Source organism: Anomalospiza imberbis, chromosome 5 (genome assembly GCF_031753505.1).
Source record: "Anomalospiza imberbis isolate Cuckoo-Finch-1a 21T00152 chromosome 5, ASM3175350v1, whole genome shotgun sequence".
NCBI lineage: Eukaryota > Metazoa > Chordata > Aves > Passeriformes > Viduidae > Anomalospiza > Anomalospiza imberbis.
In genome coordinates, this window is record NC_089685.1 from 14,419,949 (window position 1) to 14,445,631 (window position 25,683).

Sequence of the window (25,683 nt, forward strand, 5' to 3'; positions counted from 1 at the left end):
CTACTGTCTTGCCTTTTTCCCCCTCAAGTGCAGCAGCTTCATTCTTCACTTGTAGCTTTTTTTTTTTTTTTTTGTCACTATGAGCCACTGGTGAAAGTAAATACACATCTAAAGTGTGTAAAGTAGCCTTGTATCCCTTGACAGCTTGAATACTACACCATGCGTGCTGCAATTGTGGCAGTCTAGGAGAGCAGTCACAAGTCATTTCCCTGTGTAAATCTGTGTGACATGAAGAAATTGGCTTATCCCTCTGCTAAGAGCACTCTAATGCAAGATCCTTGTGCTTGTAGTTAAAACCCTCTCTGAGACTACCACTTTCTTGAGATCTTTACTTGGGATTCCTCTGTAGGATGCTCTTCTATTACAGTTGCATTGCACTGGCTCTGAGCAGCTGTTATTGAATTGGTAGCAGGGAAACTCCAGATCATGAGGAGAAGGACACTAGATATCACACCTAAATCTAGTGGCAGCTAGATATTTAAGCTGAGCTGTTTCTCTTAAAGCAAAGAATGTGCAGCACTGGTTGACTTAACCCGTGTGCACTGGGAAAGGCCTTACTCTCCCTAGCATGCAAAATGTGGGTGCTGCAGAAGGTGCCTTGAGGAAGAAGTACTGTACTGATTTCTACCACCCTCCACCCTCCAATACTGCAAATATTTTCCCATATGGTCAAAAAGAAAGGAATTGTATTATCTCTACATGGATCACTTGTGTTTGTAGACACAAACTTGGTTGTATATGAATCTGCTAGTGTAGAAAGAAATTGAGCAATTGCTGTGATTTCTATATTTTCATTATAACTGTAGTTATAGTTACATTACTCTCATGAGTGCTACTTGCATTATAAAGACATAATTGAAACTTACATTTTAAGATCAAGTCTTAGGCTATAAAAGGCTTACAAGGCTTTTGTTTATTTTTTAGAGTAGTAGTTACAAAACCATATAACTGGTACCTGTCTTCCTACCAGTCATGCTGTTTTCTGTAGAAGTGGATAAATGTAGCAATTCCTATAAAAATATAGTTCTGTGTCTTGATGTTTGCAATGTATTTACCCATGGTAAGCACAAAATGACATTAGACAGATAGTGTTTTTGAATGGCTTTCCTGAATAGGGAATGAAATAATTCAATGTTACTTTTTCTCTAAAATGTTCATTTGTATCTCTAAAACACTAAGTTTGCAATGAGATTAGTATTTCTAATTTTTATTTTTCTTTTAACTAATTGCAAGTTGTAGGTAAGAAACTGTGTTCTTCTGCTCATCTTCATCTGAAGCTTCATGTTTGGAGACAGTTGCTGGACTTTAAACCCAGTGAAACCTAGAGCAGTTTACAGGGAAGTTAACCAGTTTCACTGTTTTGAAAGCTGTGCTTGTAGAATGAGGCACTGTTAAAAACAATTTAGGTCTTAGCTGAAGAGTATAACTATAGCTTTCAGGTATAACCTGCAGGCATGCTTTTGGCTGAATTCAGCTTCCAAAGCTTGTTCATGTTTATATAGATGTCACTTCTCCTAGAATTCTTTTAACTTGGGTAAAGCATCACTGTAGTAGAATAAATGTAGAGAAAAAATGGCATATAAGCAAAAGTGTAAAGTTAGAAAGAAACATTTTTTTTCTGTATAGCTTTCAAACCATTACCCTTGTCCTCTGAAAATAAAATTTCTCTGCACAGAAAATATGTGCTAATCATTGAAGAATTAAACCATTTGTTCTGGGGTTTTTGATGTGGGATTTTTTTTTTCAACCATGTAAAGACTGTATTTATAATGCTGACTTTCTGGCATATATGGATAACTATGCAGATGAGCCCTGACAAATCTTTCTGGGTCATTATAAAACCATACTTCCTTGCTGGAAATTCCAGTTTGTGTGGCTAAGTCAAAGAGACAGACTGGCACCTCCAGCCTCTCAGTTAGTGCTTATGGTGATCTGTGCCTCAGCACAATTCTGTGCCAGCCACCAGATCAAAAGCCTCCCATGGCCAGTGGGGGTAGCTGAGGTCGGGATACTCATCCAGACCGCCTGCCTTGCTGGACGGGGAGCAGCCAATGGATGGGGAAGCAATTCCTTATCTGTGGCTGGGGCTTCCTCAGGACCTGAGTGTTGGGGAAGATGAAATAGGAAAACCTTATAAATATGATTGCCTGGCAAAAGATTTGGAAAATACAGACATTGAGATGAGAACTAGATTTGAAATAACAAACCTTGACTACTGAATAACTAGAAAACAATAGTATAGCCAGGCTGAAAGCAATCCCCCTTTCTGATTAAACAATGCCCTTTACCTGCAGATAGGTCCAAAGGTCAAATGGAATGCTCTGTCTCACCCCCCAATGTATGGTTCATCCCACACCTGTGACCCTCCCCTGAAGTATCAGGTATCTGTGACCCCATTGGCCCAAGTCCTGTTCCAGCCCACCTTGAAGCCCCCTGATAAGGTGTGCCCGAGGGACTGGACTCTCTCTTGGACCTTCCCCTGGGACCCTCACCTGGAACCCTCCCTCCCCCTCTCTCTTCCTCTCTCCCTGGGCCTGCCACGAGTTGCGCCTGGCAACTCCAAGCAGGGCCTTTCCCCCTTTTAATAAACCACATTTTCTAAGAACTGACTTCAGAGATCTCTCATCCATCCAAACCATCCTGGAGTCCCGCGCTCTCTACACCTGAGCACCTTCAGCAACTGCTGGTTCTTCCTAGGTGTGAGCAGCGTGTGCAGTGCAGTCTGCTGGTGCTGGAGAATGTCTACAGAAAAGCACTGCTTATCTCAATTAGTATTTATTTAAACTGAGACCACTCTTGAAGTAGATCAAGTAGTGCTTGACTTACGTGTTTATACAAGCTGTCATAAAGAAAACTACTATGTTGTATTCATAATTTTCAAGTGAAAATAAAAAAAGCTCTTATTTTGTCAAGTGAGAAGTTTTTGCCATGTGGTAAAAATAAGTCTTGAGTGGTATAAACATCTAGGCTGCTTTACTCTTTCACAATGAAAAGTCTGCATCTTACAATGCAGTTACAGACTTTTGCAAATAGTTCTTGATCAAAATTAATTCAGAGACAGAACAAATTAGAACTTTTTCATAGTTGCATTTGGTAGCTTTTACTCACTTCTAGGGTTGATAGTTATTCTAGTATTGCTATAATGATTAAAAAATGCATTTGTTCATGATTTCTTGTATCTTTCTGAAATGAGATCTCACAGATAGGAGCTATAGGCACAGATTCCCGGTATGACATTCTCAGTGGGATACTCAGGAACTCAGGCTGCTGGGTGGGGTCTGGCTGGGAGTTTCACAGCCTGGATTAATAGGAACAGATGGTAGCCATAAAGAATGACTGAACACGGGGAACTAATTCCAGGTTGCTGAGAAGTGTAAATTGACACCTGTAGTGCTAGGTGTGGTCATAGGCTTGGACAGTTGCAAAGAACTTTGCTTCACATTTTCTGGATCATTTTCTTGATTATTTTGCCTCTAGTTAATTAAATCCCACTCTCTGATTTTGTCACTCAAGATAAATTTCCTCTTAACATTTTTTAAAAATTATTATAACTTTGAATAATCTCAACATAATTTTGAATAGAAAAAGTTATTTGTTTAAGAATATTTTCTTCCCAAAATGAGCTGTTCCACAGATAGTGCTAATGTTGAGTTTGAATATGACCCCACAGATTAAGTGGTTCTAACACTTAGAATCATAGAATATCCTCCGTATTTTTTAAATTACTGCCTGTTTGTTATTAAAGATACTGCGTTCTTTTTGTAACTCCTAAACTGTTTTCTTTTAATAAACTATGTAAACGAAGCTTTATTTTAATAAACTTTCACACTGTAGCCTGTAGGTGATTCTTATCTGTCTTCTCTCAAGAGTCATAGCTCACTTATTTCCATTTCATAGCCCCCAGTTTCCAGATGAAAAATAGTCCTTGACTTAAAGAATTTCAGTGTAGGAAAATCAGTACTGTGATAAATAGTCCCTCCTTGATTATGCTTTGTTGAATATTCATGTCTCTTTATTATATTTGATCACCTTAGGCAGTTCTTCTGAGATACTGTCCTGGAAATGCCAGAGAAAGGCCTTAAAACTTTAATTATGCAGGAATTGTATTCTGTGTCGGCATGTTCATTTTGTTATGAGCTGGATTTAATTCTGTGTCTTTTGAACAAGGGAGAGCTTGAAAACTTGAAATTACACTTGTGGAAGGCTAATGCTACCTTCTTGCGGCATTGCATTTACTATATGACAGCTGTGGTTGTTTCTACTGGACGCAATTTGAGGTTTTCTGCAGTGAAGAAGGATTTTGTGGTTTTGATCTATGCTGATAGTACACAACAGTAAAAAAGCCTTCTTGTGGTCATCAGAAAAAAAATATTTATTCAGTTTCATTAGGATATGATTGTTCTATAAATCTGAGACAGTATCAACTAGTGAGGAGCTTCATTTGCATTTCTTCGGATTGCTCTGGTCCTTGACTCCTTCACAGTTGGATGCCACATAGTAACATCAGGTTTTGGTTATAATTACAATGTTGCTCACACGCATTTGGGCTGGTGGCTAGTTAGGGACACAAAGGTCTGGAATTACTTAGTCTATTAGATGTTCAACAGTACAGATTTTTTTTTAGTTATGATGAACCAGTTCTCTACAATTCAGTAAATTAGTGTTCAAATACCAGACTTAAATGAAGGCTGCTGATGTTGAACCCCCATTCTAGAAGAGATGCACCTAAGTCCATCCATTACTGTGATCTGTGTTCTCATGTGGTTTTAGTGCTGCTGGTTTGTCCCACTGCCCTTGTGCATTTCAGTGCTCTCCTGTAGCCGAGTACAGTTGTGCCACAGCTAAGAAATTGACTTCTACTAATCTGACACAGGGGAGATACTAAATAGGGAAGTGTGCTACCAGTCATCCTTGAAATAACTTTCAGTAACCAGTTATAAACTGCTGATAATGCCTTTACTAGATATGTGCAATGGGTGGGAAGCCAAGATATTGGAGAGGACTTGAGCTTTCACTGATATTCACACTCAAATACAAGCTGTGCAATGAATATTTTAACTTTATCTGCTAGGGAGATGGTTAGTGTACTAGAACAGCATTCGAATGCACTGCTTTCTCAAGTATTTCCTATTAGCATGTTTAATAAGGCACTCTGTTATCCCCTTAGGTTGGCTGTCATTACTGAAAGCTGAAGTGTTAACTGTAACAGCACAAAAGGACTCCATGAGACTATAAAAAGGCTTAATTTCTGATTAAGCTGAGCAATATAATTGTAATATGTTGTGGAGCTGTCTGTAGAATAGGAGGTGGCTGATTGTTGACAGCTTCTGTATGTGTGTTTGTAAAAGCTAATGGTCTTTTAAAATAAGTATCCTTTGCAGTTAAAATGTCTCCCTTTTGTCTGTGACGGGTTTATTTTCTCCACAAACTATGTAAATCAATTTTTCTTTGATGTAAATATTATACAGTTATTGTAGAAATTTTCAATTCTTTCAGGAAGTTAACCAACATGTTGCCCCTGTCCTCCTGAGTTTTCTACTCAGATGTGAGCAATATTCTAAAATTATCAGTTGGCAAGAATGCTGATTTTGTCACAGTAAAGCAAAAACCTTAAAGTATAATTTTGTGGGAACACAACTGAAAGAAAATACTTGATGAAAGTCTTCTTGTCTATATAATGTGACATATTTCTGGGGTCAATTGTATTTCCAAGTCACTAAATTCAGATTGCATGTCTAGCATCCAAGATGTAGGAAGTTTACCAGATTTCCTGCAAAGTTGCTGTGAGAAAACATTAACTCAGCTGTAGGTTGGCAAGTTTCCCCTTGTCACCACAGGAATTTGCTTTAATTTATACTCCTGTCGCACCCCCACAAACAGCTTACCTTGACTTTATATTTAAATGTTCTTGTAGCATAGCAACCTCTGCTAATATTTAATTCCTAATTCTCTTTGCCATAAACGTGCTTCTTCATCAGGTTTGCCTCCATAAATCCCCTGTCTGTGGAATCACTTGCTGCTTGGAATCCTTACCATTAACACAAACCATTATGGGATGCTTCTTAATTAAGTGAATTTTAAAGTTGGCAGCATTAAAGTTGAACATTTTAATGAAAATTTGCTCTTGCAAGATATATGAAATAATTTACCTTGGTTAAGTACTTCAGTACAGCTTTATATGTTAATGAAGGATGTTCTGAAAGGAAACTTTTTACTTTATGCCTGTTCATTTGGAGCTCCTAACAACACAAATTTTTATAATAAGCTGTGTATGTTCTTTGTTTTTAATAGAGATTAATTGCTGAGTCGCTGTACTCTGAAATAGGATCAGAGATTTCTTTGCACTTTTTTATGATTATTTCGCATTTTAATTTTAGTTTCCACCTGGACAGTCTGGAGTCCTATGGTGGTTCAGGTTACTCCATTGTCATAGCTAGACCTGCCTGGGGGCCGGTACAGTCATCTGATGGCATTGTGAACTGTTTAAAGGAGGTAAGTGGTACAACCCCCTTGAGAGGCAGGTGGATATCCTTCTAGCTGGTTGTATTCCCTGGTTTGCTTGGTTTTCATGCAAAGGGTCAGCACAAGCTGGACAGGAGGGACCATGGTACAAAGAGACATCAGCTCCTGGATGTGCCTCCTTAGCACTTCTAGTCCCCTTTATTTCTAAGCATGAAAGACTAATTGAGTTGCAGTAACAACAAAAGTTTGTCAGAAACCCTTCCCTGTGTTTTTGCTGCTCCTGACACTGGTTATTGGCTGATGCCAGTGAAAAGACTGACATTTACATTTCTACTACCTTAGAGCTCTTTTATTGTGCTAGCAGTAAAAGTGCATCTTATTCAATATCCTGTCTCCAGCTTTTGTTGCTCATCTGTTGTTCTTATGATGCACCTTCCCTCCTGTCGGCAGGAGACGTGACAGGAGCTGTGGTGGAAGTCCTGATCTGCACAGGGTACATTTATATCTGTCTGATCTTGCACAAAGAAGTCTTTAAAATTATTCAATTTCCTTAGCATTAATGCTCAAATGCATTTTACAAACAATAACTTGGATTCCTTTTTTAGTCCTTATGTTTTCTACTGTAATCTAATTTCTTAAAATATAATTCTAATTATCATAGGAACTCTCCTTCATTGACCTTTTTATTTCTGTTGTCAGTAGGTTTGTCGACCTAATTTCTGAACTTTCTAATTAATTCTTTCCAATGCTTACATGTTCATATTGGAAATACTGTTCTGGATGATAAGGTGACTCTAAGATGTCTTTTCACACCTCTGGTCTTTTGATTATCTAAAATTGTCTCTGCAGACTTGTCTCTGCTTTCTACTGGTAAGTCTGCAGATTATAGTAGGAGCCCTAGTAATTAGTCTCCTAAGTGATTTTAGGAGTGGAAAAACATTTAATGTGATGATTTCAGCTCATTGTGTCATCTGATGCTTCCCATATAAAAATCAGATGCATCTTCTGGTCGAAATGTAAGGAACCTTCTGTTATGTTTTTTCTAAGCTTTATCCTTTAATGAGGTCAGAAAGTTCATGCCTTGGTTACTCAAGTGGATAAAGACTGGACTTCCCTGCTCTCTCTTTTTTCATATTTCATAGCTGTGGTGCACAATATAGAACTTCAGCCTTCTCTGACAGATTTCCAGTTAATTGTTTTCATTTTCTTTTTCTCATGTCTTGTCACTCATCAGCTCTACTAGTTAGGTAGTAATATACTTGCCTGCAGCAAGAATCTTTTATTTGGTGCGAGCAATTTAACAGTGAGAGAATATTAGAAAATGTCATCTAAATGAAAGCATTCTCATATGAAGGATTAAGGAAAGATTCCATTGCAGCTATATTTGTTTTGCTAGGAAAGCTGTTCTTTATTTTCAAATCTCTTTTATATCTGGCTATTAAAATAATTACATAACAAATACTGGTTATGTATTTTAGAGATTTTTATACTTGGCTAATACTTAATGCATTGCTTCTGACTATGCCTTTTCAGAAGAACTTACTCTCCTGTGTTCTAGTGCATCTTAAATGGAAATCAGAGGAAGAAAGTCTGGAGAACATGGATGCATTCTACAGCAACTAAAAGCAAATGAGTAATGCAAATAACACTTGAGAATTTAAAATATTATTTCTTTGAAGTCATATGATGTTTTTCTCTTATTTTGATCAGTTTCAGAATAGTCATTTTTTCACTCCTGGTGTTTTTTCAAGAAGAACTTTGCTTTTGTGTATGAATGCTTGCTGCATGACAATCACCTGAACCAGGAAGGCTTTCCTAATTGCCTCCTCCTGTTCCCTGAAAGCTCCTGCTGTACTCTTTTAGACTCAAGAGTAGAAAAGCATATGTTTTGATATTGAAATTATAATTGAAAATATGTAACAAATGTGTCTTCTGAATTGAGATTTTTGCTTGAATGTTTTGAACCTGTAGGTTTTGGGACACACAGTAGAGGAAGTAAGGTCTGAATAGGAATCCATAAAGGCTGTTTTAGACAGCAAACATTGTGAACACATTTGTCAGGGCAAGAAAGCTGGCATGGAAGCTGCAGAATTAGAGAGTCATTTTGGTTGGAGATCCACATGTTGAGATAGTCAAGGCCTAACTGAGGATGGTTCTGGGGCAGCCTGCTCTAGCTGCCCCTGCTTGAGCAGTGGTTAGACTAGATGATCTTCAAATGTTTCTAACAGTCTAAGCAATTTTTTGTGATTTTGACCTAATACCCTAAGTCCTTAGGTTTCCCTGAGAAAAGTGCTATTTATTGCAGGTTTGATAATAAATAATTTCAGCTATTATATTAATGCCAGCTGAATAGCTGATATCACACACTGTTGGGGTGTGCAAGCTTCCTTTTCTCTGTTTATTCCTGTAGTCATCAACTTGTGAGAAGAATGCAGCAGAAACAATAGATCTGTTGTCATGGTGCCTCTTGTTCAAGACTTTTTACAAACACACATTAACTTTCATACCAAGCCCATGTTACGCAACAGGTTTTAGCTTCACCTGTAAGAGGCAAGTGTCATAGCTGTGGCTACCAGTGGTTCTAGCAGTGTCTCAGGGCTAGTGGTGTGCTCTGAACATCAGTGAGAGCTGCTGGTCTGGACAATGGTGTGGCTCTGTTTTTTGGATGCCTGAGAAGCATTTTGGCTGGTATGCTTTGAATAAGATTCCTCTGCAGGTCCTGGTACAATCAGTCTTCATTAAGAGTTGAAAGGGGGTAAAAGGTAGCTTTTTTACAAAGCATATATTGGCTTTGGTTGTGCACATCCTTCTGACTGCTTTCCAGTAAAAACCACATATAGATGTTGCCATCTTTACTTCTCAAATTAGCTTCACTACATGATTATGTGTGTCAAAGATCCATCTTAACGTACAGTCCCAAGGAGCCTGTGGGAAGATGGCCACACCACAGTGGGGAAACAAGCATGGGCATTGGAGGTGACATGCCCAAGGCAGAGGGCTGGCTGGGGGAGCAGGAAGGCCCAGCCTCACTAGGCCAGGACTGCCACAGCTGTAGGGCCCTGCCCCTCTGCTCCGGTGGCCTCGCATGGGTCCTCGGTGGCTTTTGTTTGCAGCAAGTGGACACACGCCTGTGTTTTCCCAAAAAGATTTGCTGTTATATGTGTGCAGTCTCCATCACTTTAATCATCATTATTTCAAATACTGACATGAAATATGAAAGAGAAACACCCCTAATGGTGGGCTGGGCTTGAAAATTCACTTCTCTGTCAAATACACAAAGGACTATTTGAATGCTTCTTTCCATGGTGCATTCTGGTTGACTTTGAAAATTGGTTGAATAAATTGTATAAATTCTTCCCCTGAGATTTTTATTTGGGTTTTTTATTCTGTGCCAGTTGCTCAGTTGATAAGAGAGGAAGCATTGGCATGTCCTGGGAGGCCCTGCTGGGAACTGGGTTATCATGCTGAGAGGCTGCTGTGCGTGTTTATCTATCACAACAAAGGATCTTCTCATGTCATTTTATTATTGAACAATCTGTATTCCTCGCTTGAGCTTTTGGAGGCTTCCAGCAGTCCTGCCAGGCTAACTTTGTTGCTAAAGATGATTTTGTGCTCTTAGTTTGGCGAGTCAGCCAGACAGTGGGGTGCTAGCTGAAGCCTTTGCCATCCCATGATGAAGCCCTTCTACTGTGACACAAGCCAGGAACCATAGCTGTGCTTCAAGAGCCATGTGCTTGCTTTTAGGTGACCCCATTTCTTGCTGGGGCTCTGGCACTGGCCCGTGCTGGTGTGGGGCTGTCTGTATGGAGCTGGTAGAGCTGCCCCAGGCTGGAAGATGTGTTGTGTCTGATGGTGCTTGGCTGTGCTCACTGTGCTCAAGTTGCATCTCAGCTGACTTCAGTCAGAATTGGTTTTTGGGTGGCTGCTGCCAATGTACTTCCACTTTTAACTACAGAAGAAATCACTGTTGCTTGTCAGGGTTGCTTCTTGAAAGGAAATAGGGATTTCAACCACCAAAGCATGTGCTGCACCCAGGTGTGCTCTTCATACACTGGTGTACTGTTTTTACAGTTTGTGTGTGTTCCTTGTGGACATTTCTGTCTTTTGCACAAATGACTTATTGCCTAGTTAGTAGGAAATAGGACAGAATAAAAAGCAGCTGTGGTTTAGTGTTAGTCCTTGTTTCCTTATGGTGATAGTTTTTTGCATTGAATCGTATAATGGCTTAGATTGGAAGGAACCTTAAAGATCATCTAGTTCCAGTCCGTCTGCATTGGCAGGGAGGCCATTCTCTAGATCAGCTTGCTCATGGCCCAGCCAACCTGTACTTGAAATAGCACATGGAATATTTTTAAACTAAGTCAAGAAACAATTTGTTCTATAACAGTAATGAAATTACACAATTATAATAGTAACAATAATGCTTGGCCTTGGTTTTGTTTCTGCTTGTGGAAACCATACTGAAGTTCTTTTTAAAGAGGGTTTTGTGAATACCTGATGTCTTCAGCTAGTCACTTTGACTTATGTATGCTTACTTGGAACATAGCATTTCTTTCTTTTGAAACTATAGTTATATCTATCCTTTTATTTAATTTCAGTGTACATGCAATGTGAATTGAAGAAATTTTTTCTTTGTATCATTACATCAAACCTTGAAATTCTGATACAGCCGCTAGCAACCATTTACATTCTGTATACTTCTAGAGTTTGTTAGTTGCATTTTTGTTGTTTTCATCCTTTGAAAGTCAGAAATCAAATTTGTCCAGCTTATTTCATTTAAGTGTGTGCAGATTTTGCCTTGAATAGAGTTAATTTTGTAAACATGAAGTCCTAAGTTTAAATCCAAAATACAGCCCGTACTGGCTGTTATGAAGAATAGTAACTCTACCCCAGCTGAAACCAGCACATTCTCCACCCCTTATTCTATCTATATGCAGTGCATTCTTATTACCCATGAAGCCCCTTCCCGTTCTTTGATGTAATACACAGATGTCATTCCCGTAGTCTATGGACCACCCCTGTGAAATGTCTGTAAAGTGCCCATAAATGTCCATTGAGTTCCTTTAGTCCATGACTTTGGGCTCCTTCTGTTAGGGTGGTCACTCAGGGCAGGAGAGGTGGTGTTTTCTGTGGAGTTACTGGGCACCAAAGCCAGCTCAGTTTGGGTCACTGCTTGTCATGTCCACCCTTGGTCAGAAACTCAGCCCTGTGTAGCTGCTCGCTCACTCCCTGCTGGTAGGGTGAGGGAGGGAACTGGAAGACTAAAAGTGAGAAAACTCATTGGTTAGAATAAAGACAGTTTAGTAGGTACAGCAAAAGTCATGCACACAAGCAAAGCAAAGCAAGGAATTCATTCACCACCTTCCCATGGGCAAGCAGGTGTTGAGCCATTTGCAGGAGAGCAGGGCTCCATCATGTGTTACAGCTGTTGGGGAAGAGAGGCTCCACAACTCTGAATGTCCCCCCTTTCCTCCTTTTCCCGTAGCTCTGTATGTTGGGCATGATGCCATGTAGTCTGGAATATCCCTTGGATCGGTTGGGGTCAGCTGTCCTGGCTGTGTCCCCTCACATCTACTCGTGTGCCCCCAGCCTCGCTGGTGGGGTGGGGTGAGAGGCAGAACAGGCCTTGACTCTGTGTAAGGAATAAAGAAAACATCCTGAATAGCTAACACTGTTTCCAGTACAAGTATGAAACATAGCCCTATACTAGCTACTATGAAGAAAATGAACTCTGTCTCAGCCAAACCCAAAATAGTATTTTATGATGAAAAAACAATATAATATCTCTTAATATTTTATAACTGTAACTGAATTTGTTCTTGTAGGTGTAGCATCTATGACTGTGCCAGTGTACATTGCAGAAGTGGCTCCACCGCACTTACGAGGCAGATTAGTCACCATTAACACTCTCTTCATCACTGGAGGGCAGTTTTTCGCAAGTGTTGTCGATGGGATCTTCAGCTACCTCGCGAAGGATGGATGGAGGTTTGTGAGCCTTCCTTGCTAAAAGCAAGCTGCCATAGTCCTGATTTGGTTGACAGCTATTATAATTCTTGTTGGTAAAACAGAATTTACATAGAAAGTGTATACTGTAGTATACAGTAGTACAGTAGTATACAGTATACACATAGTAGCTGTATACTAAAATGGAACTTCAATAATTAAATCTTGCCAAAACAGACCCCTACTGCTTTCGCTTTAGCTTAATATTCACAGTATGCACAGATTTTTTGATTTTGCTAAACTTTAAAGTGGGAGGGTAATAAACATGCATCACAAGCATGAATGATTGTCATGATGTTTATGAAGGTAGCTTGCCTTTTGCATTTACAATAATTACATGCTGATTTTTCAAAAGGCAAATTTCCAGTAAGTAATACGCTTTATATGCAAGATAGAGGTGACGTTTGAATAGTCTTAATCTGAGCAGTGGTAATCTATCAGAATTGAAGGATATTGTAGCATAAATTTAGAGTTAAAAGCTGATGTTATAAAATAATAAAAATATATTTTCTGGGCAGCACAAACCCAGTTCTCTCAGCCTCTTCTATGTCACGTGCTCCAGTTGTGCGACATCTCTTAGTGATTCATTGTTATTCCTGGTTTGTGGCTTTCCCTTGTATTTGTAGTCCTAGTGTAGCATGGCATGTTGAGTTGTGAAGAGCAATAGTTTCTGCAGCCTGCTGGCACATGCTGGGTGACTTTTGCAGTAATGCTGTGTTTTATGTATGTGCCAAGTACTGCTCTGTTGGATTGAGTGGAGTGAACAAACAGGCTACCACCTCAGTGATGAGGTCTCCAAGTATTCCAGCTGCAATGCTGGAGCTGTTAATTGAGGATGGTGTACTAGTTTACCATCCTCAGCTAGTGTATTGCAACCTAAGGCTGAGTAGGGAAGAGTACAGATGGTCTGTCACCCGAAAGGAGTGGCCAGCAAACGCGTGGAGAGAAATCACAAATGTCTACCCCTGAGTCATCACATATAAGAAGGAACATTGCAGCAGTTATTTTATCTCTTACTGACTGAATGGCTAAGCACAGGAGTGCTGCAACAAACAATAAGGAACTTTAATTTTTCTTGGCTCTGCTTATTCTTGGTAATGCTGGATATTAAATTAATATGAACCAAAGAAAACAAATATTTAACATGACCCTTAGGTTAGCTTTATAAACCCTGCTAATGCCATCTTAATAGTATTGCAGCAGTATGTCAGAGAAGGAGAAATGTTACAGCAGACTTATTAAATTTCATGCTGGATTTTTTCAGGTCTGCTAGACATCTGGCTTCAAACACAAAGTCTTGTAATCTGTATAGGAAAGAACTATATTAGAGAAAGCTGGCTTGCTGTGTGAAATGTCTAAAATTGCCTGCTTTTACTCTAAATTGATTATATCAAAATGGCTTGCTCTGAAAATTACACTAACTCTAGAACTTGCAATGGATGTTCCCTCTCAACTAAATGTTTTCCTTCTGGCTTGCTCTTTTTACTCAACTTTGACCAGAATGTTGCAGGCTGGACGCTGACTTCAGTGAGAGAGCACTGTCTGTATGTTTCTTTGTTGTCTTGCTTGTGATAAGCAATCCAATAGAGTCCAACTGGTATGAATCAAACTTCCAGGAGCCTTGATTGATTTTGCCTCCTAAGATGATTGCAGGCACCCAACTGCTTAGTTCTGGAGGCTCTGCTGCATTTAAGTGACCGAAGGGCTTTGGAGGAGCAGAAATTTAGGCATCAGGAGACTGAAGGACTAAATCTGCATACTTAGATGCATGAAAACATACTTCGGCATGCACTTTGACAGGACACAGCAATTGCTTTTAATCTCTATGAGTTTGTTTTACTCTACATTTAAAATAGAAAAGGCTTTCTATATATCACTCCAATAAAGATATCGAATCTACAATTTGGTGAGCTTCAATGGTCTATGTGTTTTGTGCACAGCTACCAAAATGTTTGTGGAGAAGGAAAGTGTAGGAATAAATGAGGCCATTAATGAATGAGAGCATTAGCAAATGAGGAATGAGAACATTAGTGGATTAGTGACTGTTAGATATGTTGACTGAAGACTACTCAGCTGGTAAGCCTTCCACCGACTTTATGGTTTGAGTTTATTTTCTTTCTTATGCTTTTCTTTTTTAACTAGCAGTGAGCTATATAATTTTTAAAGTGTTACCAAAAAAAAGAGAGCTGGTAACTGAGCTCTTTCTAGACCAAGTTTTGCTTGTATGACCTTTGGAAATTTTGACTGGTTTTAAGAAGAATTTGAGGGCTCAACTGGGGGTGGGAAGACTGGTCTGAATGCTCATTGTCCTGGGATGGCCATCCTCTTTGCATTGCCTTTTGTGTATTCTTTTTACCATTCTCCACTTTTCTGCCTGTTGTACTGCCCATGTTTTTCTTCATTAAATCCACAAATGCCTCTAAGAAAGTATTTTTCCATTTTTACTCAAAATGCATTTGGACTTGACAAATGCATTTGGTTCATTGCCCTGAAAACAAAAGGTTTTCAATAATAGTTCTCTCCTTTCTACTCAATTAGCAATCTGATGCATGCTTTATAAAAAGATCCAGGTAAGAGGCTGCAGAATCACCTGTGAAAGAATGCATCCTGGTGTATGGAGAGAGGAGCTAGAGGAGAGACTAGCAAATCTCCTTAATCTCCTGACTGATGTCAAGGTGTGAATTTATTTATGAGTACAGGCTACCTCTGTATTCAGAGGAACTGGTTTCTGGAGGTGTTTTAATGACTATAGCCACTGATGTGAAACCTGTGATAACTGCAGTAATGTACAGGTGACACCATCACTGTTTAAAGTCTTTAATGAAAGTGAAAAGAATCTGGATGAGTGTAAATGGGAAAAGGTCAGATTTAAAAAGCAGAACAAAATTAGACATTGTTCTGCAATTCTTTTTATCCTTTTATTGTTTTATTGAAGAAATATAAATATGTGATGTGTATAGATGAGAGCCACCCATGAAAATTGGTGGTGTGCTTGTCTTCCACAGCCTTTTACCCCACTTTGGATGGAGCAAATAACTCTGCTTGAGTGTTGCCACAGGTGTTAGTGCAGATCCTTGGAAGCATAACTGTGCTTTTACCAGTGGAAATTCTCTGCTGAGTAGAGAAATAGACTTAATGCTATACATAGTAACCCTTGGGCATCTAAAATGCAGTTTTGATTTAAAACCTCACACTGCATCTGACTGAAGATTTAAAAGCAGTCTCTCTGAAAGATCTCATGTAAATTGCTGTGCTGGTGAAATGAACTTTTTTCAGTGTTTCTGCTTATAGTCAGTAATTTTCAAAATTAAAACTGGCAAATGTGTCTATGTGTATGTACTACTGACCAAATTATGCATTGTTCTCCAGCTGTTTTTTGTTGTTTGTTTATTTTAATATGTTGATGAAACAGCAGGATTTCAGTCTCATCTTTGTCATCAACTGTCCATGGTTTTCTCCACGCATTTGCTTTCTGTTGAATTGTCATTGAAGGGTTTAACAGTTTCCAAACCAGTGTAATATTTCAGGCTTTTTATTTAGTCTAACTTAGTGTCCTCAGGACCAGTGATACTAGAGTCAGTGGTGGCAGAATAGTCACCATGTCCCTGAGATTTTCTGGAAATGAAGGAGAGATCATGTTTTCTAAAATACCCACAGAATATGATCCTCGCCCCCTTAACTTACAGTGAGAAAGAATATGAGGAGTGGGAGATTTGATCTGTAAATACAGTTTGACTGGCTGTAACTGAATCTTCTAGTAGTGTGTTTTTGTAGGCAAATAGTAGATATTTATCTATTTTCTTATTTATTTCCAGGTACATGCTGGGCCTGTCGGCTGTCCCAGCAGTGATACAGTTTCTTGGGTTCCTGTTTCTTCCCGAAAGTCCCCGCTGGCTCATTCAGAAAGGCCAGACTCAGAGGGCACGCAGAATCCTGTCTCAAATGCGTGGCAACCAGGCAATTGATGAAGAGTACGACAGCATCAAAAACAACATCGAAGAAGAAGAAAAAGAGGTTGGAGCAGGTATGCTGAATACTTGTTGGCCACTGTGTCTATCGTTGAGGAGATAAAAATCAGGAGAAATGTTGAAGTTGTAGCCTGTGGGAGCTTGATGCTTTTATTTATCTTTATCAGTTTTGCTCTTTGAAGTATTTAATGTACTGGTAGCTTCAAAAATGAAGATATTTCTATGATCCTGCACTTTCAAATTAAGTTCTGATTTCTTAAGTGAGGGAAGAGTAAAGTTGTGTAGGATTCTAAATTTATGCCACCTACACTTAACGTGAGAATTGTTTTCAGAAAATGGATCAGTTTAAGAATGCACATCTCCAAGAGAGGAAATAAATAAAATAAAGTTTGGTTTCTTTCATCAGTGGAAAAGGCCAAACAGACACGAGAGAGGTCAGAAGGCATTGTACATTCCTCAATTATCCAGCAAACTGCATTCTAGACAAGAAGCCTTTGAAAAGATGTACAAAACAAGGCCTGTAATACAGAGATTCCTTTTCTGTAAAAGCAACTTCTGAAAGTCCTTTTGACTTACCCAGGAGAGTAAGGCACCTAAATCAGATCCTTTTTTTCACTCTTTTGAATCTTTTTGTCATATTTGCTCAAAACTGTGTTCATGGGTGTACTTATAAAACAAGATTACCATTTGATTGACTTTCTCTACTCTGCATATTTTTTCTTTGCTTTCTGCTGGAAGTGTTGACCTGAGAATGTCAAGTAAGACTCTTAAAGTAAGAGTTATCCTTGGCAGGAAAATACTATATCTTCTTAGAGCTGGTGGAAAGAAAAATGGATGTTACTTTACATCTGTGTAAACTGAGATTCAGCATCTGATAATACCTATTCTCACTGCCTTATTGAGTTTGTCTTTGAACCTTACAATAAATAATTATGTGTCTGGAAAAAGTTATTTGACACATAGTTGAAGGATTTTTAAAATATTCATCACTAGTGTGAAGCAGAGCTGGGGTTTTTTTCTCACATTATGTTTTTGAGGTTTTGGATACCTTTTTTTCCCCAGTTCTTTGGGGTTGGGAAATGAAGTTCATGAAAGCTAATTTGTTAAAAAGATGAAGGGGGTATTCATAGAACAGCTTGGGCTTAAGAGTCCTGTGCTTAGGTCCTTCATTCTAATTAGGGATTGGGCTATTCTGTGGAAAACCACTTAATGTCTAGTACTAAAGTTTAACACTTTGTAGAAATAAAAGGAGCAGGCATTTGGTCTACTCAATCCCTTGTTTTCATCACTGGGCTATAGGCTATGACCTTGCTTGTTGCTCTTAAATCTTTTGCCATGATGCTTTTTGACAATTGTGAATCAAATGTGGTGTTGTAGGTGCAGTAGGATTGACTCCATTGTTAAATAAGTTCTTTATATATTTGTATTTTGGACTGGGATGCTAATTGTGTCATCAATCAATGAGATTGTTGTCAGGGATATGCAGGTTTCTTGGTTTCCCCACACACTTCCCCAAAAACTTAATGTGTTCCTGGAGTTTACTTAAATCAATAACATTTCCTAGGAGAAAGCTTGGCGACAGACAATCAATGTTTTGCTCTCAGGTAATCTGCAGCTTCAGAGTTGTTACCCAAGGGCATTATAAAAATGAGTTACAAGTATATGCTGGACCATTTGTTATAAATGCTTAGCAGACAGGCATTGGACAGCTATGGTCACTTTTGATTTTGGTTATAATTGTACTTCATCTCATTTAACTCAAGATCTTCATTGTTATAAAGAGGTACATTGTATATCAGTATCAAGACATACATTGCTTTTGTCACCTTTCTGTGACTTACAGGTGGTATATACAGGTGGTGTTAAATTGTAATTGCTTTCATTTCTTGAGGAGTCATCTGGATCCCCAGTATTGAATTTTGTTTGTGTAATGCAAAAACAACTTTCTGTTCATGGTTTCATTGGCTGGTTTTCAGGTATTGACAACTTAAACATGTGCATCTGCAAAGACTTTGCATTTTATTTTGCTATGGGTATATTAGTATGGGTGTTTTTTTTTTTTTTGTGTGTATTTGGGGTTTTTTTTGTGGGATTTTTTTGGTTTTTTATCTAGTATATTAATGTGAAACTTTTAAAATTAATTTGTCCTATTTGTGGCAGACAGTGTCTTAAAATGCTAGTTAATAGCAATGACAGATGACTGTAAATCCTATCAGACATTTTGAATGTCATTCCAGTTTCACAAAAAACTTTAATAAACCTGAACTGACAGTGTGCGTACATGACATTCAAGGAAAGATGACTTTGCATATTGAAAATTATCTGGCTTACTTTTAGATAAAAGTGCCATTTCTTTTGCTGTCTTTTTCTTTCTTGAGAAAGGACAGATGTTCTTTTTCATTGACTGATACACAAGCATCTTTGCCAGTTCCTTAGGGCATCACTTTCTAAGTGAAACTAAGGCTGTGTTTGACTCCTTCTCTGCAAGGAGTAACACAATGTAGCCATAACACATTCTCCAGTCCCACACTGAGGAACTGTAATGCCTTTTGTAACAGTTTCATCAACTGTTCACAATCGCAGAGGAGTGAATCATACAGAAACTTCATCTGTATTGTTTAAGCTATTTTAAAGTTTGGCTTAAATGTGTGTCATAAAACTAGAGAACTTAATTGCATTTTTCACGTGGTCATCAAGCAGCTTCTGTCTTCAAAATGAAAAAAATGCCTTCAGCAACAAACTTCTGCTTCAGAAGTCTTCTATACAGTTATGGGATACCTGTTCACTGAATGATTCACATTTCTGTATCCTTTCCAATACATTCAATCAAATCAGTGCTGCTGATACTGATAAGCAGCTTACATTTTTGCATTTTGAGATTGGCATCAGGAAAATAATGTGTCTTTTTGACAAATGCTTTCCTCATGACTGGTTATGCAAATGACCTTTTTTCTGGCAGCCATGGATACTGCTTTTGTGTGCTCTGTTATGTACTTGCAGTGTGACTTCTGGTGCTGTACCCTTGCACTTTGAGAAGTGGAGGGGAGGGCATTGCATTCTGCAGTAACATTGCAAGAAAAGTCAAATCTTGGTCGTCATCTAATTATCATCTATTAACATCAGCTCTCAGATGCTGTACTGCAAAAAGAGGCTGTTGATAGGAAAATTGGAATGAGGAAGATTTTAGAAAAAGAGTGTTCCCCAAGTGTTGAGCAAAGAGTAGTTTATAGGTACAGAGTGACCTTCCCCCTCAAATATGCTGTGGATCTCGCAGATTCCCCAATGCTTGGCTCAGGTTCTGAAGCCTCATGGAGAGAAAAGGGAGAGAATGGTCAGAAGGGGTTTGCAGTTGAGAGAAAGATCAAAGACATTGCTGGGAGAGCATTCTGGCACAACTCTTCCTAGCAAAACAAGTCTGACTCACACTGCTGCTGAATTGTAGTTTTTAGTACAGTTAAGGCAGAGGTTCTGTAGTGCACCTCAGTTAAAAATAGGCAATCAAATCAATGCAGGTAAGCACTGGTACAGGGGCTTAATTGCAGAATCAATGATCATGGAATGGTTAGGGCTGGAAAGGACCTTAAAGATCATATAATTCCAATCATATAATTCCTCCTGCCAGGAGCAGGAAACCTTCTACCTGGAGCCTCATCCAGCCTGGTCTTGAACACCTTCAGGGATGGGAAATCCATCCTGGGCAGCCTGATCCAGTGCCTGAACACCCTCACAATAAAGAATTTCCTCTTTGTATCTAATCTAACTTTACACTCCTTCATCTTAAGGCCATTCCCCCCATCCTGTCCCTACATGCCCTTTTTAAAAGTCCTTCTCCAGCCTCCTTGTAAGCCCCCCCTACATACTGGAAGGCTGCTCTAAGAACTCTCCAGAGCCTTCTCTTCTCCAGGCTGAAAAGCCCCAGTTCTCTCAGACCGTGTTTGTAGGAGAGGTGCACCAGCTGTGTGGTCAAATGATTCTCTGGATTCATTCCAGATCCACATCTGTCTTGTGCTGGGAGCCCCAGAGCTGGCTGCAGTACTCCAGGTAAGGTCTCATGAGAGCAGAGTAGAGGGGAAGAATTATCTCCCTTGACCTGCTGGTCACATCTCTTTGATGCAGCCCAAGATGTAGTTGACTTTCTGGACTGCTGGCACACACTGTTGCTACATGTCCAGGTTTTTGTCCAGCAGCAGTCTCAAGCCCTTCTCCCCAGGGCTGCTTTCAATCCATTCTTCACCCTGTTTTTGTGCTTGAGATTGCTGTGACCCTGCTGCAGCACCATGCACTTGGCCTTGTTGAACTTAACGAGGTTCTCATACACCCACCTGTAAAGCCTGTCAGGATCCCTCTGGATGATATCCCCTTCCTCCAGTGTGTCAACTCCACCACACAGCTTGGCGTTGTCAGCAAACTTGCTGAGGGTGCACTTGATCCCAGTGTCCATGTTTCTGTCAGAGCTGTCACCATACTGACCTCTGAGGATTGTCACTCGTCACTTCTCTCCACTTGGACATTGAGCTGTTGACTGCAAGTCTTTTAATGTGACCATCTATGCAATTTTTTAACCACGGAATGGTCCATCCATCAAATCCACGTCTCTCCAAGTTTGGACAAAGGTGTGATGCAGGACAACCTCAAATGCTTTACACAAGGTGGATGATAGTTTTTGCCCTTCCCTTATCCACCACAGCTGTAAGCCCATCATAGAAGGCCACCAAATTTGTCAGGCTGTGGGTATAGATGATGTAGCTTGTGCTCTTAAGCAAATTAAAGTGTGGGATTTGTAATGTTAGTTTTAGAGCAAGCACTTGAGTGTGAACTTAATGTGGTGGTTTGTGCAGGAAAATAAAGCTGTCTAGCAGACCTTTTGTAAAAATTTTACTCACTGCCAGTCTAGTAGTCACTTCTGACTGGAAAGAAATCATTATAGCATCCAGTTGTGATGTTTTAAATAGATTGTTAATTTTCCATATGCCGGACAGTACTACAAAGTGCAATGCAAATTGGAGAAAAGTATGCATTTGTGCTGTCTTTCTGGGTGAAAAGTGTCTGCAAACTGCATGGTTTTTCCTCCCACCCCTGCATGTAGCTGTACTCAGCTGTGATGTGTCAGGATGCATAGATGGTATTTCACACAAAATCAGAAGTGATGTGTTTGGTACTAACTTAGCATCTCGATGAAATGAACGTCATTTGCATTAAGACTAGACATTTATTTTTGTGTAGATGAAGGGTGTGTAACTGTGAATGGTAATTAGGAGAGCAGTGTAATCTCCCCCAGCCTTATTTTTCCCACATTTCTCTAACCTGTGAATTAGAGTTGAGATTCTTGACCTTATCTGCTCTGCATGTGCACTTTTGCCTTTTGTTATCTGTTGTTATCCATGTACGTGTGTCAGCTTCTGATCATGAAGTTTTCTTCTTTGCACATGTTATGCTTACTGATTTTACCATGTAAAACTGCCAGGGCTCAGCAGTGCATGGAACCATGCTGCTTCTGTGAAATTCAGTGAGACATTTATAAAATTTGTCATTACAGTGTAATATTGTTTAACCTTCCATTCTGTGTCTGTACCAGAAGGTTACATAATGAGCACTGCTTCTAGATTAGACATTTTCCTGTGCTTTCATTATTTTAATGCACTTTTGTAATAGCTGAGCTTTTTTTGTGACACCAAGAAAGATGCCACTCTTTCAGTCTTGTAGGCTTGACTCATTTAACTTTTTTTGCTGTATTTCCTATTTCAGCAGTGAGTCAGTCTCCTTTTTAACGTTTTGTATTTCCCTGTTGGAGGTAAATGTGTTATGACAGAAAGGTAAAACCACCTCATTGCTTTTAGGTTTCAGCTTGTAATTTAATCAATTTAACTGAGAGTTAAAATATGACATTATGAGGCAGGAGATCTGGACCCTCAGTCTTTCCTGGTTCCAATGTTTCTATTTCTTGCACCTTTTCTTCTTAAATAATATTTTAACTTGTTAGTATTCCTGGCTCTGGCTTTGGCTGGAACCATTTGATATGCTTCTTTCTAGGGAGATACTTAGAAGCTTGCAGTGTTTTCATTCTTATTCATAATTCTTCTCTTGCTTTTGGGAGTCTTTTTTATCCCAAGGCCATTGCCTGACATGCTTGATGTTAAAAAAGTGGTAGTCATGCTTATTATTATTGGACATCAGCTGGAATCTTATTTAATGAAACGTGGTAATACTGTGATGCTCTGGTAGGACTGTGCAGATCTCTGAATAATTCCACTTCCAGGCACTAAAATCCTTATTTGAAGTTAATTCTTCTTTTATGATAATCAGTGGCTTTTGTTACCTGTAACCATGAAATTAAGTGGAAGGCTTTGGGGCAACAAGAAACAAAGGATTTGGGTTAAGTATTTGTTGAAGAAGTCTCCAGATACAATATGGGTGGTAGTCATATCAGCCTGAAATTCTTGCTTCTGGCAAACCAAATGCCAGCATCAGTTCCAAGTGGGTTTTGCTTTTAGGTTTGTGGGGCACTTGGCTGATGCAAGAATGGAATGTCTTGGTTTCATTCTTGTACTTTAAAAATTTTACATATAGAATTATTACTTCATTCACTCAAGAACAAAAATTCTTTTTGTATAGGTTTCCATTGGAGTTTGTTTGTAGTTGAACCCATTAGAAAAAAAGCACTCCTGGATAATGGAAATTCATACAATGCAGGGAAATAAAACAGGGAGACATTTAATCTTGAGAAAGTATACTAACCATATTTAGTGTACAATCAGATAAAAAGAAAAAACTTCCTACACAACTTGGCAAAGAATATAGAAAGTATGAATTATTGTATGAAACAATTAATAGAGAGAGATAAGACTTTTGGTTCCCTTTCATCCTTAAAGTCTTTTAAACAACTAACTTATTCTTGCAAATATGACATTTGAGACATGTAATTTATAAAAAACATAATTTTTTTTTGCCTTATACAAATGTGACTGCTATATTTTTAAAAAAAGTAGGTTGTTCCTGGTATCTTAGAGCTCTGCTTATACTTTAAGAATCCTGCTATGAGTGTGTTTACCTGGCAGGGTGTTTCAAGCTGGCCTTGCTTCAGTGGCTTATAACCAAAACCAATCCCTTAATCTTTCACCTCGGTTTTCGATGTGCTGGCATAAAGTGATCATTTCTCTGGAAATGGTGGTTAATGGCCAGTCTGAAAACCACAGATCAGTTGTGTGTTTTGGAACAAGCTCTGCTTTGCCTGAATTCCAGACAGATTTCATGTATGGTAGTCCTAAAGGGCAGGAAAAGTAAAACTTGGTAAAACTTCCTCTAGGTATAGGGAAGCACTGAAAGGCAGGACACTTTCAGGTTTAGTTTTATTTAGTTTAGTTTTATTAGATCCACTATGAAATTTCTGGAAATACACTTAGCTTTTTATTGACAGTGTTAATAAGCTTTTTATTTGGTCACAGCTTCTGAAGCCTACAGAATACTCAAGCTACAAGTCTGGAAAATAAAATTAAAAATACTTCATCTCTTATCAGTTCAGCAATAGATTTGAGCATAATGAATTTGCTTTAAGCCAAATGACATTATTCACAGATTAAACCTGAATTTGCTGTATTTTTATAGTTCAGAACTGCTGCTCTTCCAAGCTTGATTGTGGGACTGCATGTCTGGAAACAGTATTGGAGTGCATCACTGAACATTCTGCTGCACCCCATGCTTTGTTTAGGAATAGGTATCTGTTTTGGGAAAAAAGAGGTTTCAGAGTGAAAAAATGTTGGAAGAATAAGACTACTAATTAACATCCTTTTATCAGAGACAGTGGTTCTTCTAAATCAAAAACTGTCTAAAGAAGAGGCAGTGAATAAGGATAGTGTGTTTCAGTCAAGTCCATGTGAACAGGAATTTGTCACTTGTGCTACAAAACCAAACAAATCCCTATGCTTCCTCCCCCTGCCCCTTGGACAATTTAAAATGGAATAGTTTCTTTTTCTTTCCTAATATGAGCAGCCAAAATTAGACATTTTTGGCTGGCTCTCAAGTATTATAATTATCTCTGTTTCATGTTTATTGTCTATTTGGGATAGCTACAGAAATTTGTATTTATAGAAAAGTATCTATTTCTTTTAATACAAAAGCTACTTGTTTTTGGACTTAAACAAGTTGTTCCAACTGACTTGACCTGGATCAGTTGCTAGAAGCTAATGGCTACTGGCCCCAATTTCAATGTCTTCTCAGAGCTCAGTTCAGTGCTGGAAAGTGATAAGCTAGACACACTTTTGGATTTTCTAGAAGTAGTGCTTAGTTGAATAACTTGGACTGTTATCAAAATTCTTCTATATAATAACATAAACTTCAAACACTATTTCTTACATTTACAGTAGTGCCTTCTCAGTCAGGGGAAAACCTGACTGCAAAATAGTGTGGTGTGTGATGAAATTTTGGGAAAGCTGGACAAAAGATTCCTGCAAAATTGAACTTGAAGGGCTTGAGGGGGGGGAATATTATTGATCAACAAAAAGAAAAGTGGATGTGTATAACATGAGTAATAGTAAAAGAAACAGAAAAAAAGAGTCTGCCAGTGTGCTGGAGGGCAGCTTGGGTGTGAACTGGGGTGCCAGCAGTGTGGTGGCTTGGTTGTGTTAGAAATGGAAAACCGCGGGTTTGGATTTCCTGCGTACTCTTGTGGGAGAGGTGGGCGCACACTGCCTTCGCGGCACATTTGTGTTTTGGGACTTGGTTTTTTTCTGGCATGGTTACACTGATGTACTTGTTTCTCATCTGAAATTGTGCATCTACTTTTTCTATTTCTGTAGATTTTTCTTAAGGAGTAATAAAATTATGGTGCCTTTAGAGCTGCTAATGGTATTCAAAAGCTCAGTTAATTAGAAAAGGGGAAAAAAAAAGGCCTGGTTCTTCATCATTTCTCTGCTGAATCCAGCATCTGCTCTGAATACACAATTCTAAGTCGAATGCTCCTGCTTGAGCCTCCTGTTTACATGCAACAGGGATTCAGAAAAAATATACAGTGTTGTGTGAAAATGTTAATGGGTATAGGAGGAAATTTTTTATAGACTGCTGAGGAATATTTTTAACACTTTGCTAAGCTTAGTACTATGGTTCTTTAGCTAGCTCTTAGAGCAGGTTTTGTGGCAAAAGTTGGAGATAATCTTGCTGCTTCTTTGCTCTCAGACCTTGTGAAGAAACTCCAAAAGACTTTTAAGGATTTTAATAACAATATTTATATGTAAATGCTCCAGACAGGTAGTTGGGC

The 25,683-nt window shown here is 38.9% G+C and overlaps 1 protein-coding gene across 1 annotated transcript in view; it reads left to right on the forward strand.

Moving 5' to 3' along the window:
* SLC2A13 (solute carrier family 2 member 13) overlaps positions 1–25,683 on the forward strand; it is a 138,680-nt gene that overhangs the window by 15,531 nt on the left and 97,466 nt on the right. Inside the window, exons 2-3 of the mRNA XM_068189716.1 lie at positions 12,288–12,447; positions 16,281–16,489. Coding sequence (XP_068045817.1) covers positions 12,288–12,447; positions 16,281–16,489 — 369 coding nt within the window. The remainder of the gene's footprint in view (positions 1–12,287; positions 12,448–16,280; positions 16,490–25,683) is intronic.